Consider the following 14,830-nt stretch of genomic DNA (forward strand, 5'->3'; position numbering starts at 1 on the left):
AGACAAATTTATTTGGTACTTACGTATTAAACGGAGGCCACATTTTGTCAGCGCGCTGCGGCGGTTATGTTAGGTTGGGTTATCATAATAGAAAGTATAACTCGTCTGGTATCGTTCGATTCATAACGAAGCGAGGAAAGTCCTACACACATAATATTTACGATAACCCAACCTAACATAACCGCCGCAGCGCGCTGACAAAATGTGGCCTCCGTTTAATACGTAAGTACCATTTATTTACTATACATAATTAATCAGAATTAAACTTTTATTTTTGAGCAAGTTCTTTAACATTTTACAATTTTTAACAAAAGGTTTTTTATTACTTTAAATGATTGTTTTGGTTGGCATGGCAAGATTAATTTAGTCCTACTTAATAAAATTAAATTTACTCACCCAATCGGGGTTTAACCAAACACACTACATAAAAAGGCACAACTCAAACTTTAACTACTTGCAGATGAAACAAGAACGAACTAAGACCGAGACACGTGGTCACCGGGCTTATATATACGAGGAAGACCAGCTTCCAGAACATTCTACCAAAGATGAAATCTGATTGGCTGAAACCATTCTTGCCTTGCCATTACATGTTTTGCTACTCTCGACTTGCAATTTATTGAAATATTGTACAATATGGTACAGTTTCAATTGCCGAAGTTTTCCTGAGAGCCCAGTTTATTCGAGGTTTGCGAGATGACTGGCTACGAGAACAAATTCTACAGTCAACTGAAACTACTTTTGAAGGAATCCTTACCAGAGCAATCGCCCTCGAAGCATCAAAAATTGAATCCAGGGAACTGTCTAAACGTTCACATTCAAGTAATGCAAATTTCAATATATGTGACGATGTGAATAAAGTTTCACATAAAGCAAGGAAATCTCAATTCCAAACCGGTAATCGACCTTCCAGACAGCAACAGGGTCACTCCTCACGCTCTCGAAAACGTCCAGATCTGAAATCTCTTGGAATTGGTAATCTTTGCTTCAGGTGTGGAAAAGACAATCACCAAGCATCCGAGTGCCGCACCGACAAATCTAAGCTCAAGTGCAACAAATGTAACAAGCAAGGACACATATCTAAAGTGTGCATTTCGACCCTTATCGCAGAACAGAAGAAAATCAATTCTCCCAGTGCAGCCAACTACTGGGTGGCCCATAAGTCAGTTGACGCTTGCAATTTTTTTTTTTTAAATTTTAGCAGTTGGTACCATACACAGCTGTAATACCACAGCTGTTAGGAGTTGTGTTTAGTAATTGTTGTTGTTTAGTTTGAGGTTATGTTTGATAGTTATTCATGATAGTGTGTTCATTGTAATTCGATAAACAATGAATAGAAAGTTAACAACAGAACAGCGTGTATTTGTTTTGCAAACATGGTGGAAACATGGCCATAGTTATAGTGATGTGTGCAATTTGTTTGTAGAACGTTTTCCGAAAGTTCAACCTCCATCTCGACAGTAAATGTTGTTTTTGAGTTATGAATTAATAATAGACATGTATTCCATTTTGTTGTGTATCATTTCATTAAATGAAAATTTGTCAACTGACTTATGGGCCACCCAGTACATCCAGTGCTGTTCTCCTACAGAGTCTACATCGAAATTTTCTGATTACGGACTAAATAAAGTAACTAATGTCAATTCAAGCCCAAAGTTACTAGATCTGTTTGAAGTAAATAACGATTCAGACAAATACATGATCACAGTTAATCTCAATGGTAAACCACAACAATTCGAAGTAGACACAGGAGCAAAATTCTCACTTCTAGCTAAAAATGATTTTGACAAACTCAAATTGGACATTCCATTGGAAACAACTAACATTGCTTTCAGAACTTACTCACGTAATATTATCAAACCTGAAGGGAAAGTGAAAATAAATGTTACTTACTGTGGACGTTGCGTCAAAGAGGAACTCCACATTGTTCCAACAGGACACGAAGCACTCTTGGGACGTCAATGGATAAGAGCCCTAGGAATCGAACTGAACAAATTGAATGAAGACACAAATCAAAGCACTCAAATTTCCCAAATCAAAAGAATCCAGTCTCCTGAAGAAATCTTTCAGTCTTTTTCCAACATTTTTGAAGAGAAAATTGGATGCGTTCCAGACTTCAAAGTGTCATTACAGCTTCGAAATGGTGCAAAACCTATTTTTGTTAAGGAACGAAATGTCCCACATGCTTTAACCGACCGAGTGAACAAGGAATTGGACACACTGGAAAATGAAGGGATCATTTCACCCGTGGAGGCCAGCGATTGGGGATCGCCACTGGTTGTCATTCCTAAACCAGACGGTGGTGTCCGCCTCTGCGTCGATTACAAATGCGGTGTCAACGAGCGTCTAATTCAAGCAAATCATCCTATAAGGCGTATTGATGATGTTATTGACAGTTTGCGCAATTCAAAATACTTTTGCAAACTTGACCTCTACAAAGCCTATTTACATCTCCAGGTGGATGAAGAATCTAGCATGATACAGACAATGACGACTCACAGAGGTACTTATAGAGTACATAGACTCAGTTTTGGCATCAAAACTGCACCATCAGAATTCAACCGCATACTCTCTCAGATCTTAAAGGGGTTACGTAAGACAGAAGCGTATTTTGATGACATTATTGTGCATGGTTCGACCATTGAAGAATGCAGTGAAAATTTACAAGCCTGTCTACAGAGACTCTCTGATTACAATTTACATGTCAACAGAAACAAATGCTAATTTTTTCAAGAAAAAATTGAGTATTTAGGACGAGTCGTAGAGTTCAACAAAATTAGTAAATCTCCAACGAAAATTCAAGCAGTCCAACAGATGCCTCGCCCGTCCAATACTGAAGAGGTCAAACGTCTACTCGGACTTGTGTCGTACTACTCACGTTTCATCCCTGATGCTTCAACTATCACATATCCTCTGCGACGTCTGTTACAGAAAAATATGAAATGGGAATGGAATTCATCCAGTGAAGCAGCATTTTTAAAAATCAAATCAGAGCTCTGCAGTGATCGAGTTCTCGTACCTTTCGATCCGGCTCTCCCTCTAGTACTAACTACAGACGCCAGCCCTACAGGACTTGCAGCCGTGCTTAGTCATGTCACAGAAGGAGAAGAAAAGCCCATTGCATATGCTTCTCGTTCTCTTACAGTTTCTGAAAGAAATTACAGTCAATTAGACCGTGAAAGCCTCGCTATTATTTTTGGCGTGTCACATTTCTACTATTACCTTTTTGGGACTCACTTCACACTAGTAACTGACAATGCACCCATTTCACGGATTTTCCAGCACAACAAAGCACTCCCTCAAATGACATCAGGACGTTTACTCCGATATGCATCTTACTTATCCGGGTTCAACTACACATTAAAATTCAAACCTGGCAAGGAAAATGAAAATGTTGACTGCCTCTCAAGAGCTCCACTTCAGCAAGTAAATTCGACTGTTGATGAAATCATTGCCAATGAAGTCAACCAAGTATACGAACAAATGATTTTCGAGATGTCAGATGAACACATAACCGCTTCAACAATAAGGAGTGAAACAGAAAAGGATCCAGACTTATCAAGAATTGTAAAAGATCTAAAAAACAAGTCTGATGAAACAGAATATACATTGGTTGACGGGATTTTATTTCGCCAAGATCGTGTAATTATTCCAAGAAGCTTACGACCATCAATCTTAAATGAACTTCATTATACCCACCTAGGTATAACAAAAATGAAACAGCTGGCCCGCCGCTACGTCTACTGGCCCAGTATCGACAAAGAAATAGAACGTATTTATTTATTTCTTTTATTACAATGCTGCAAAACAGGATAAACCCAGTTACATTGTAGCATTAATATTCTAACAACAAAATCTTGACATGCATTATAAATAATAAATATGGTAAAAGTTCATCTTGCTGAATAAATTATAATTTTTAGTGTAATCACTCACAACAATACAATATATGACAAAAACGAACTAATATCAATAAATAACGTACAAATAAATATCTTAAAAAATAACATTGGCATTTATTTAAATATCTATAACAACAATAACAAATTAAATAAATAAAATACAACAACAAAGTCTGAACAGAGTAATTAATTTAATAACAATAATTATTTGGTAGTATTTAAATATCTAAAAACGTATTTCCTGAACGTACTGTGACAGTTAAAAAATATGTCTATTTGGTCGTTATTAATTGTGTTAAACAGCCTAACCATTGAGTTGAGCGGCGAACACATTCCAAGGTTCGTTCTAGAGAAGTGGGGGGAGAAGAGCAAACGCGAACGTGAATTGTGTCTGGGCAACGTGAACCGCACACGGGACAGCAGCGCTGCGTCGTCGAGCTCACCACACACCAACCGCCTCAGATACAACATCATTGACACTTTTCGCCTAGTACTCAACTGATCGATTTCAAACAGTGTGAGAAGTTCTGAGTATGGGACCAGCGTCGTATAGTGACCAAATGTTTTGTAATAAAGAAATCTCAAGGACCTTCTTTGGACATCCTCTATGAGATCGGATAAATAGTTCACACTAGGATACCATACCACAGAAGCATATTCTAATCTTGATCTGACCAGTGAACAATATAACAGTTTAATACTTCTCTGATTAGTAAAAATGTTGCCCAACCTGATAAGACCAACAATTGAGAAGGCAGTCTTACAAATGGAAATCACATGATCATTATATGTAAATCTGGAATCAAATATCACACCCAAGTCTTTAATTGAAGTTTTCCTTGAAAGAAGACTACCACCAATATTATAATTATGCATGATGAGGTTACTAGGTGTTTTCTTTGAATATGTTACAACAGAACATTTATCCACATGAAATTTTAGATTGTCACGACTCCAAAGAAACAATCGATCGATATCACATCTTGTAGCATAACACAATCTTGTTGGTTGTTGACAATAGTGAATATTTTGAGATCGTCAGCATATAGAAGAAACTCGCAGTTTATTATCAAATCTTTTAAGCTATCAATGTACAAAATAAATAGCAAAGGTCCCAAATTTGAGCCCTGGGGCACACCTGAGTCTACATCAAATTGTTCTGATAGGTGTCCCTCAAAAGATACAAATTGTTTTCGACCCCTGAGATATGAACAGAAGAATTTTAAGAGTCCTTCAGAAAAACCGAAGTAGTTCAATCTCGAAAGCAAAGCCAGATGATCAACTTTGTCGAAGGCCTTCTCGAAGTCGGTGTAGATAACATCAACTTGATTACCACTATCAATAACAGGAATACAAAACTCAGAAAAATTTAACAGATTTGAATTAATGGATCTGCTGGGGAAAAATCCGTGCTGTTTTGAAGATAGAAATTTACTGACATGGCTGAACACTTTATGATGAAGAATTGATTCAAATACTTTAACAGGAGCAGGCAAAATTGATATTGGACGATAATTCTTTATGATGTCTCTTCGGCCCTTTTTGAAAATGGGAATTATTTTAGCTTGCTTCCATTTCGTTGGGAAAACATTGCTGGTGATCGCGAGATTAAAAATAGCTAGAAGCGGTTCAACAAACAAATCTGCACAGGCTTTTAGAATATATGGCGGTATTCCATCTGGACCAAGAGATCTTTTAGGTTTGAGGTTTTTGAGTGCAGAGAGGACATCATGATACGAGACACAGGAGACATTGAGGCACGGGACGCCAGGCAGGGTCGGTGAGTGGAGCGCACGCCGACACAGGTCGTCGCTGCCCAGCTGACAAGGCTCGTACACAGACTTAAAGTAAGTAGCAAACTCGTCCGCTATGGCCCTCCCACCCTCCACAACTCTATCGTCCAATTTCATAACAGTTGGATTGTTATCATTAACTCTAAGACGTTTTACCACACTCCAAAATGTCTGAGGATTGCTCAACACATTGTTTTCTAAATTTGAAATGTATTCTTTATAGGCTGATTTAATATTTACTTTAATAGTACTTCTCACCAGTTTGTATTCATTTAATGTTTCAATCATGTTATACTTATTTAGCTTTCTCCTTAGCCTTTCTTTTCTTTTGATCAAGGATATTATGTTGTGATTAAACCAAACAGGATACTTTGAAATTGATTGTTTAGCTTTTGGAACAGACTTATCAAATACATTATATAATTTAGTATAAAAAAAATCAACAGATAAATTAACATCCTCAATAAGTCTAGTTTCAGTCCAGTTTATTTTTTTTATTTCATTGTACAAACTTAAAAAATCGGCCTTTTTAAAATTATAGAAATAACCATTTTGATTAGGTTCTAGATCGTGATGAATACCCTTACAATCAAAACTGATAACTAAAGGTGGGTGGTGCTTATCAATATTTACAAGGGGACAGTTATCAACAGTCACATCTATACTATCTATGTCTGACAACACTAAATCTAAAGTTTTACCACTTTCATTTCTAACATCATTTTTAAGACTGAGATTTAGAATACTACAAAAAAATAATAGCTGTTTGCATGCATCATTTCCCAAGGCTAAATCACAACTATTACCACTAATTTGAAGATTGTAATCCCCCAACAACAAAATATTTTCATTACTAAAGTTATAGCTGTAAAATTGTTCGTAATAATTTAAATAAACATGCAAAGGAGAATTTGGTTGAAAATAAACATTAGAAATAATTAAACGTTTTTTGTTACGGAATTCAAGCAATACTGATACATTTTCTCCCTCATTTTCCAAATCAGACAATCTTGTCACTTTAATATTAGATGCAACAGCTATCAATACCCCTCCACCTCTAGATAACCCTGTACGCTGTTCACATCTATCCCGTCGAAACACCTGGTATCCGGGCGGAAACAACTCTGCGCTTTTTACAGACTCATTCAACCATGTTTCAGTCAATGCTACCACATCCCAATTATTGGCAAACATGCCTAATCTAAACGTAGCAACTTTAGATCTTAAACCCCTTACGTTTTGATAATAAATACTTATTTGACTAGTCATTACTTAATATAAGACGTAGGATGAAATATTAATATAATAGTTGAAAATAAATAAGTAAAAATATTAAATAAATATAGTAACGACAACATGCTAAAACGTGCAATTAGGGGTAAACATACATGCATATTCACTTGAGTTGCTCCAGATCTGCTTTCTCCGTGATGTGGATGGCATTGTCTTTATCTGTTTTCCGCAGAAAGATCTTCCCGGCACTCGTGATCCAGGCGTACTTGAAGTCATGGTCCGCTTTAAAGTTCCTCACATCGCTCCAGAGCTGACGCGTCTCTCTGCCGAGCGATAAGCTGATGTAGATTGTCCCCTCGCTGTGATATCCGAGCTCCGTCGCTGCGATAGATTTCTTCACCCTGGTCCGCTTACGCATCTCCTCCATGTCAAAGCGACGACAGAACTTCACTATGATACCACGCGGGAGATCGGGCTTCTTGTCATTCTTGGACAGTCTGTGCGCGGCGTCGATCATGCTTGCGTCTAATTTGAAGTTAAGCGCGTTAGCAACCTGCTTCACCACGGAAATAATGTTCTCATTCTTTGTCTCAGGCACACCACTTATTTCAATACAGTTACTCCTAGAATATTGTTCACTGGCGATAACTCTTTTCTTTAAATCATTAACTGATTTATTAAGCGATATATTTTCACTTTTTAAAGCGTCAATAAGCTCTTCGCAGGATACAATATTATTTGAATTTTTATTAATAGAGTCCTCACAGTCTTTTATTTTACCAAAACACATATCGAGAGAATCGCTTATATCTTTCTTGAACTGTTTAATATCGTCTTTCACAGTAGTAATCTCGATCAGACACTCATCATTGCCTAATTTAATTTTACGTACCTCTTCAAGCAATAGATTCAATTTATCGTCCATTGTTAAACTGTCAGGTTGACTTGAAGAACTATTGTTGCGAGTAATAGGCATTGTTGATCCTTCAGCTGGTCTTCTTATCAGTCGAACCAACCGTCCACGCTCTGCAACCAACCGGTTACGACGCTCCTAACCTCAAACTGTAACTACAGCTACAAATAACTATTTTGTACGGGTAAACAATATTTTAGCATGCGAATCAGACACTAACACGAAGTCCACGTTAGTTACTTAATATACATGCACAATCCACTATATAGCATTAACAAATTACCCGCACAAATTGTAACTAATTACGGAGCGATTTGACGCGTGTCAGTCAGCTAGCATGTCATCCCCTCTCTCGTATTGTCAAAGGATGTGAAAAATGTGCTCTCACACGTCACAGCCCTCCCAAAGTTCCAGTACATCCCTGGGATACACCACAAGAGAATTGGGAAAGGGTTCATATCGACTATGCAGGACCGCTTGATAATACATATTTTCTCATGTGTGTTGATGCAAAATCTAAATGGGCGGAGGTGAAAATCATCAAAGACTCACCTACTAGTGCAAACACAATTAATCTTTTAGAAGGAATTTTCTCATGTCATGGATATCCTCAAGTACTCGTTTCAGATAATGCTACCATTTTCAAAAGTGATATTTTTCAAAATTACTGCAAAACAAACGGTATTTTCCAGAAATTCGTCGCTCCAGGGCATCCGGCAACAAACGGTTTAGCCGAGAGATCAATCCAAACACTAGAGAATCGCCTGAAAGCAGTCTCAACTGACCAAACTCCAATCCAAACCAAAATTCAAAATATTTTACAAAGGTACAGAGCAACACCGCTAGCTTGTGGTCAGTCCCCGGTGGAACTCTACCTGCACAGAAAAATAAGGATAAGACTAAATGCCATTTTCCCGTACAAACCTCAACCTTCAACTACACAGTCTTCACCTGCACGTTCACTATATGTGGGGGAGAGGGTACAGGTCAAACTTTTCATCAATAATAAAAACATATGGCAGTTTGGTCAAGTAAAGAAGAGGCTTGGGAAAAGACACTATCTCGTAGTTCTCGACTCATCTGATAGAATCCTGAAGAGGCACATCAATCAACTACGCCCAACGCTGGTACAGAGTCCAAAAACGAAAAATGTTACATTCGGACCAATGCAGTTGTTTGATGTTCCCAGAATTCCAAGACGACCAGAAATACATAGGAATCCAGATCCAGTTGCAGCTCCAGAACCAAGGCAACCAGAAGAACAATCTCCAGCAGAAAGAGCTCAAGCTGAGAATGTCATACCACATCGTGAGCAAGCTGATAATACCAACGCCAGACCACAGCGTAAGCGTCACATTCCCTCAAGATTTAGAGACTACCAGATTTGATTAAAAAAAGATTGTTCTTAATTAGTGGGGAAGACTGTCATATCTTTTAGTCTATCTTGACTTCATATGATTTAGTTAATAATTCAAATAAGGTCAAGACAGATGATAATTGTTTTTTCAATGTTTACATTTTACTTTATTATAGTTAATCATAACAATTTTCAATAAAAGAGTTTCTTCAAATGTGTGTTTATTATGAACTCTAATTCAAAGTCACAACAATTATCATGCAGGATGATCACTTTTTTTAACTAAAAAAAAAAAGAGTTATGTTCAACCTACTCGGCCTATAGGATTGAATGTCACTTTGAACTATTTTCTTTATAGTAAGTCAAACTATAGAAGAATACTTGACTGTCTGTCTGGTTTATACTGCCTAGTGTTAGTTCGTTCGTTCTTCGTGACGTTCCAATCCAGAGAGCTGAAATCCTACTTGGACTGAGGCAGTTTTAGGACTTCGTCCTCTGTTTGTTTTAACTTCAACATCTGTAGAAGGAGCTAGCTGCTATAGCCGTAGAGCACGGGACTTCGGCCACTGAGGTCCCGGGATTAAACTTTTCCGATCAACAATGGAATTTCATCTTAGTTATAATGCAACATCCTCTAGGTATAGTTTGAATTGGTGTGGAAAAATGCAGGGATAGAGCCCAGTGTCCGAGGTTATGTTAAGGTGAGACAAAAAAGGCGGGTACTAAGTACTAACTTTCAATTTTAAAAGTTCTCTCAATACATAGTATTATTGCTAATATTAATATTGACTACCTTTGAAGTTAACTGGACAAGTAAATACATCATGGCAGCCAATAATTGCAACCATCATTGCAATTGGTATATTGGTACCAATCGAAAAATTTCTAACCAAAACAATTTATATCACGAGTAGTTATTTTGTTGTTCAAATGTAGCTGAGAAAAATTTATCATTCCTTTTTTATAACATTAAAAACATAAACGACTGTCACAAAGAAAAGTCGGATGATGTTTTGAAGGTAGACGGTTTATTTAATTTAAAGACAATCAAAGTTCCTCCTACTGGCTATTTAATTATTGCTCCTCTAGGGGCGCCAAGCTCAAAAACGCATTTCCATTTGTTATTTAAGGTATATATGTATAATTAACAATTCAACAGTGAGAGCGATTTTTTATTTATCAATATATTTTGAGAAATAAAACTGAGGAATAATTATAATTATATTGCAAGCAAAAGTCAATTGAAATTGTAGGTATGTAGTTTGTACGTTATTCAATGTAGTTTTAATTAAAAATGCATCTTTTTGCCTTACCCATCCAAGGAAAGGAAATTTAATTTGAATTGTCAATACTAATAAACTATGTAAAGTGAATCGCAGGATATCCAATTAGTACATTATTTTTCTCTGAATGAAGATATTAAGAAAAAAGTCAAAATAAATATACACTTATGAATAATTAATTTTTTTCTAAGCCAATCTCTTGACGTACCTAAATTCGAGCATAAAATTATCAAGGATATATTTTACGGGGAAAATTGATCGTAATTAAACTTAATAAGATTTAAATTTATCTATTTTTTTAGGCTACATTCGCAAATAACTGCCGTATTCTTAAAAATACTTCCACTGTAGCAAACCTGCAGGCTAAGGAAATTTCAATCTACCTGGCTTGATTTTCACTAAGATTATTTTGAAATTGTCAGATTTATCACTTATTCTAATAACATTGAGTTAAATAAGTGCATACTTAGTGTTGCTGCTCCTGGGATGGTAAAAAGTGTGTTTTATTGAAATAATAATCATAAAAAATTTACAGTTTTTTTTTTTATCTTCTCCGTAACCTACAACAACGCTTCAATATACAAAGTCGTCTGTTTCCCTAAGTTCTACAAAATTATTAGGAAAAAATTGCAAAACTTCAAGTTTTAGGGGTCAAAAGTGGGAAAACCGTTTTACCCATAACACTCTTATCCCAATATTATATAGCTATAGCTAATTTTTGATCATTCAGAGTGGTATTCCTGAAAATATTTGGATAAATAAAATATCACCTCCCCTGTTAAACTGCTCATAGGACCAGTAAACTAAATAACAAACGTAAATGCATTTTCGAGCTGGACGCCTCTAAACGAGCAATAATTAAATGCTAGTTCGCGAACTCGTTCAAATAAATGTAAGTTAACAGGTCAGTACCAAATTTCTTCGAAAATAGATGATTTCTACTTGAGCTATTGTGAAAACGAACATATACCTAGCAATATACATACAATGTCCGTATATGAACTCAAACGGATCGTGTTTTAAGGTTCCCATACACGTTTTAGCCTCTGAAAACACCACAACAACAAAAAGAAACCATTATTTACCAACAATTGAAAATATCTCTATAGCATTTATTATCCTAACCATGGCGAGTTTATCTTCGAAATCAGTGTCTTGTTTTGTATTTGTATAAATAACCTATAAACCGTATTGTTTATTGTTTTAGTATTAAGAAGGCAACTAATTTATAGATAGGAAATACGAGTGTAAAATTATAGTAAACTAGCCACAGAGCCCGTTGTGGTTAAATACAACGAACGGTGTCTATTAAAATAATGGTTATGAAATCCATACGCCACTTTACTCACTAATATTAATGGTACAGATTAAGTACATAACATTAGAATCACACACTTAACATAAGGAACACACTTTAAACACAAATGCAAATTGTTAACAACAACATTTAATCAAAGAAATCCTTATAATACGTGAAGGCGATTTCTACGAAACACTAGTCCTCCGTTAATAATGGACAGATTTTTACAAACGATGTGTCAAAAACGTATTTTTTTGTGTTCACCAATTCCTGTAACAAAAGTCCTCGGGCTTTGCCCCACAGGCCATCAAAATCCCAATGTATTTCTTATGGATAAAAGATTTTGTTTACTTAAACGGACGAATAATTACAGCTGTTCATAGTAAACACAATGATACACGCAAGAGCGTTCGTTTTCAGTTTCGATAACTGGAGTCGAGTGATTGATTACATTATCTTTGAGTTGACTCTTTTTAAGTCATCGGAAATTATGAATGTTATTCGTTTTGAAATAACGCCCATAATACTTTGCAATTGCTCGAATTCGAGCAACAGGTGCACTAGTATCTATTAAATAACAGTATAACAATAAGCTGTTAAATTATTAACACATTTTTCGTATGATTAGATTATGCATACTGGTAAACCAATGATTGCCATCTATAAAAATTATTGGTTTTTCTTTTCCGAGTAGCTTTTCTACCCGACCGATTTTCATAGTTTTTGCCTTAAACTAAAGATATGGACGTACCACAGATTTGCCAACAAGCATCGGCATTCATTTTGACATATTTTTCGAGTTATGCACAAACTGCCTCCTTGTACATTTCTTATGGGAGTTAATTGTTTTTTTTTCGAGTTCGTTTGGCTCTTCTACCCTATCAATAATTCTACCGATTTTCATAATTTTGGTCTTAAAATAAAGCTATGCAAGCACATATTTGTCATCAAGCATCATCATTAATTTATCTAATGTACGAGTATTACTCGACGAAAAAATATAAATTTTATTTTTTCAATTTTTTTTAAATTAGGGCCTAAACATGTATTCCAGCAGTTCTAATTACATTAACCTATATTTTTCGGTCTGAAAACCTTTAGTGAAATACCAGCTTTCATTTGAGCTATTGATTATTAAGATCGGACTACCCAAAGCACACTGCTGAATCACGAATCAACAATAATAATTATAATCGTATCTGCAATACATATAGAAATAAAGGGTTTCATTAAATGAACACAAATTTTGAGATACCTATTGATAGTTTTAATCAGTTATGTTCAAGATACTGTATCGCTCAATCAGAAAACATAAATTTGATTATATCTTGGACATGGAATTTAGTTTTAGATATATTTATTCAATTCTAATTACGTTATTCAATTTTTTTACCTAAGAACATTAAGTGAAATACCAGCTTCCATTTGAATTATTGATTATTAAGATCGGACGTACCTAAAGCACACTGCTAAATCACGAACAACCCAACAAAAAAATAGAGTTATTTATCATCGATTTATAGTCAAACGATCTTGCTTGCAACCTCAACAGTAGGCCTAACTGTCGACTTTGACGGGTTTCACCTAGTAAATCTTTAAAAAAATCTAACTTTCAAAACTATTTGCAAATCTACACAAATTAGACTTTCCAATGACCCACCAATTAATAAAATCGGTTCATTAGAAGCGTAGATTTAATTGTACAAAGTTTAACAACAACATCTTTAATTCAGTATTTTCTCACCACTATTAATTGGGAGGTTGCCTAACGTTTTTGCAAATAACTTTGAAATGGTGAGGAAATCGACCAAGGTGGAGGGTAATATTCTAAAAGAGAATACAATATCATACAAATTACTATTACGTATTTCTTGAAAATACTCAATAAAGGCAGCCTAAAGTTGGCTACAAATATAAACTTGGAAATATAAACTTGGAAAAAAGGTGTTTTAAATGTATTATTGTTTTCTTTTATTTTTTTCACCTCAAATATGTAATAAAAAAATTGTTTTTAATTATTTGCAAATCTACACAAATTAGGCTTTCCAACGACCCATTAAGTAACAAAATCCGTCCGGTAGAAGTCTAGATTTAGTTGTGCAAAGTGTAACAAAAATATATCTAATTCAGTATTTTCTCACCACTATACATTAGGAGGTCACTTATTGCCAATACAATTTAAACTGGGGGGAAATCGACCAAAGTGGATGTGATATTCTGAAAGAGAATATGCATTTCTTGAAAATACTAAAGGCAGCCAAAAGCTGGCTACAAATAGAAACTTGAAAACAGAAACTTGAAACAAAGCAGTGTTTAATGTAATTTTGTTATTTTTACTTTTTTACCACAAGTATTTAATAAAATCACACTTTATAATTATTTGCAAATTTAAATGAATTAGGCTTTCCAATGGCCCATTAATTAACAAAATTGGTCTAGTAGAAGTCTAGATATAGTTGTACAGGGTTTAAAAAACAATACCTAATTCAATATTTTCTCATTAGGCTACTATAAATTCGGAGGTTGCTTAGCTTTTTTGAAAATAACTTTTAAATGGTGAGGAAATCGACCTAAGTGGATGGTGATATTCTAAAAGAAAATGAAATTTCCTATAAATTGATACCACGCACTTCTTAGAAATACTCAAAAAAAGGCAGCCAAAAGTTGCACCCAAATAAAAAGTGTGAAAAACACCGTTTCCAATGTATTTCTTATGGAAAAAAAGTTGTATTAATTGTCACCATAAATCATAACAAAAATAAACTTTCATAATTATTTGCAAATCTACACGAATTAAGATTTCCAACGACCCATTAATTAATTAAATCGGTTCAGTAGAGCTCTAGATTTAGTTGTACAAAGATTTTTTTTTTGGGGGAAAAGTCATTGCATTTGTTTGATGATATGAAGGGAGTCCGAATATCTTAGTAATTAATGAAACGGAAAAGAGCCTTTACAATATTAACGAGGCGTTGTCTAGGTTTCATATTTGAAATTTGTAAACAACGCAACTCACTAATGTATCCGTCTTTACTAAGAGGCTACATTA

At 35.2% G+C, this 14,830-nt stretch overlaps 3 protein-coding genes across 3 annotated transcripts; 2 read left to right on the forward strand and 1 right to left on the reverse strand.

The window, feature by feature from the left end:
- Nucleotides 1–1,497: 1,497 nt before the first annotated feature.
- LOC129005828 (uncharacterized protein K02A2.6-like) lies at nucleotides 1,498–2,724 on the forward strand. The gene has a single exon (XM_054434841.1). The coding sequence runs from the start codon at nucleotides 1,498–1,500 to the stop codon at nucleotides 2,722–2,724; it is 1,227 nt and encodes a 408-aa protein (XP_054290816.1).
- A 1,837-nt stretch (nucleotides 2,725–4,561) lies between these two features.
- Nucleotides 4,562–5,812, reverse strand: LOC129005829 (uncharacterized). Its single transcript, XM_054434842.1, has 3 exons — nucleotides 5,541–5,812; nucleotides 5,041–5,237; nucleotides 4,562–4,572 (listed from the first exon to the last, which is right to left on the reverse strand). The coding sequence occupies exons 1-3, from the start codon at nucleotides 5,810–5,812 to the stop codon at nucleotides 4,562–4,564; spliced, it is 480 nt and encodes a 159-aa protein (XP_054290817.1).
- A 2,526-nt stretch (nucleotides 5,813–8,338) lies between these two features.
- LOC129005830 (uncharacterized protein K02A2.6-like) lies at nucleotides 8,339–9,229 on the forward strand. The gene has a single exon (XM_054434843.1). It carries the CDS (start codon nucleotides 8,339–8,341, stop codon nucleotides 9,227–9,229), a length of 891 nt encoding a protein of 296 aa, XP_054290818.1.
- The last annotated feature ends 5,601 nt before the right edge of the window (nucleotides 9,230–14,830 follow it).

This window comes from Macrosteles quadrilineatus, unplaced genomic scaffold (assembly GCF_028750875.1).
Source record: "Macrosteles quadrilineatus isolate MER2022 unplaced genomic scaffold, UCM_ALF_1.0 Scaffold_36__1_contigs__length_1205136, whole genome shotgun sequence".
Classification (NCBI taxonomy): Eukaryota; Metazoa; Arthropoda; class Insecta; order Hemiptera; family Cicadellidae; genus Macrosteles; species Macrosteles quadrilineatus.

Bases quoted from the DNA above. Each gene is read 5' to 3' on its own strand.
- LOC129005828 (XM_054434841.1), top strand. From the start codon at position 1,498: ATGTATTCCATTTTGTTGTGTATCATTTCATTAAATGAAAATTTGTCA.
- LOC129005830 (XM_054434843.1), top strand. From the start codon at position 8,339: ATGTGTGTTGATGCAAAATCTAAATGGGCGGAGGTGAAAATCATCAAA.
- LOC129005829 (XM_054434842.1), bottom strand. From the start codon at position 5,812: ATGAAATTGGACGATAGAGTTGTGGAGGGTGGGAGGGCCATAGCGGAC. The intron at 5,238-5,540 runs GTTTGTTGAACC...TGTTATTGATAG, and splicing joins CTAAAAGCCTGTGCAGATTT to TGGTAATCAAGTTGATGTTA.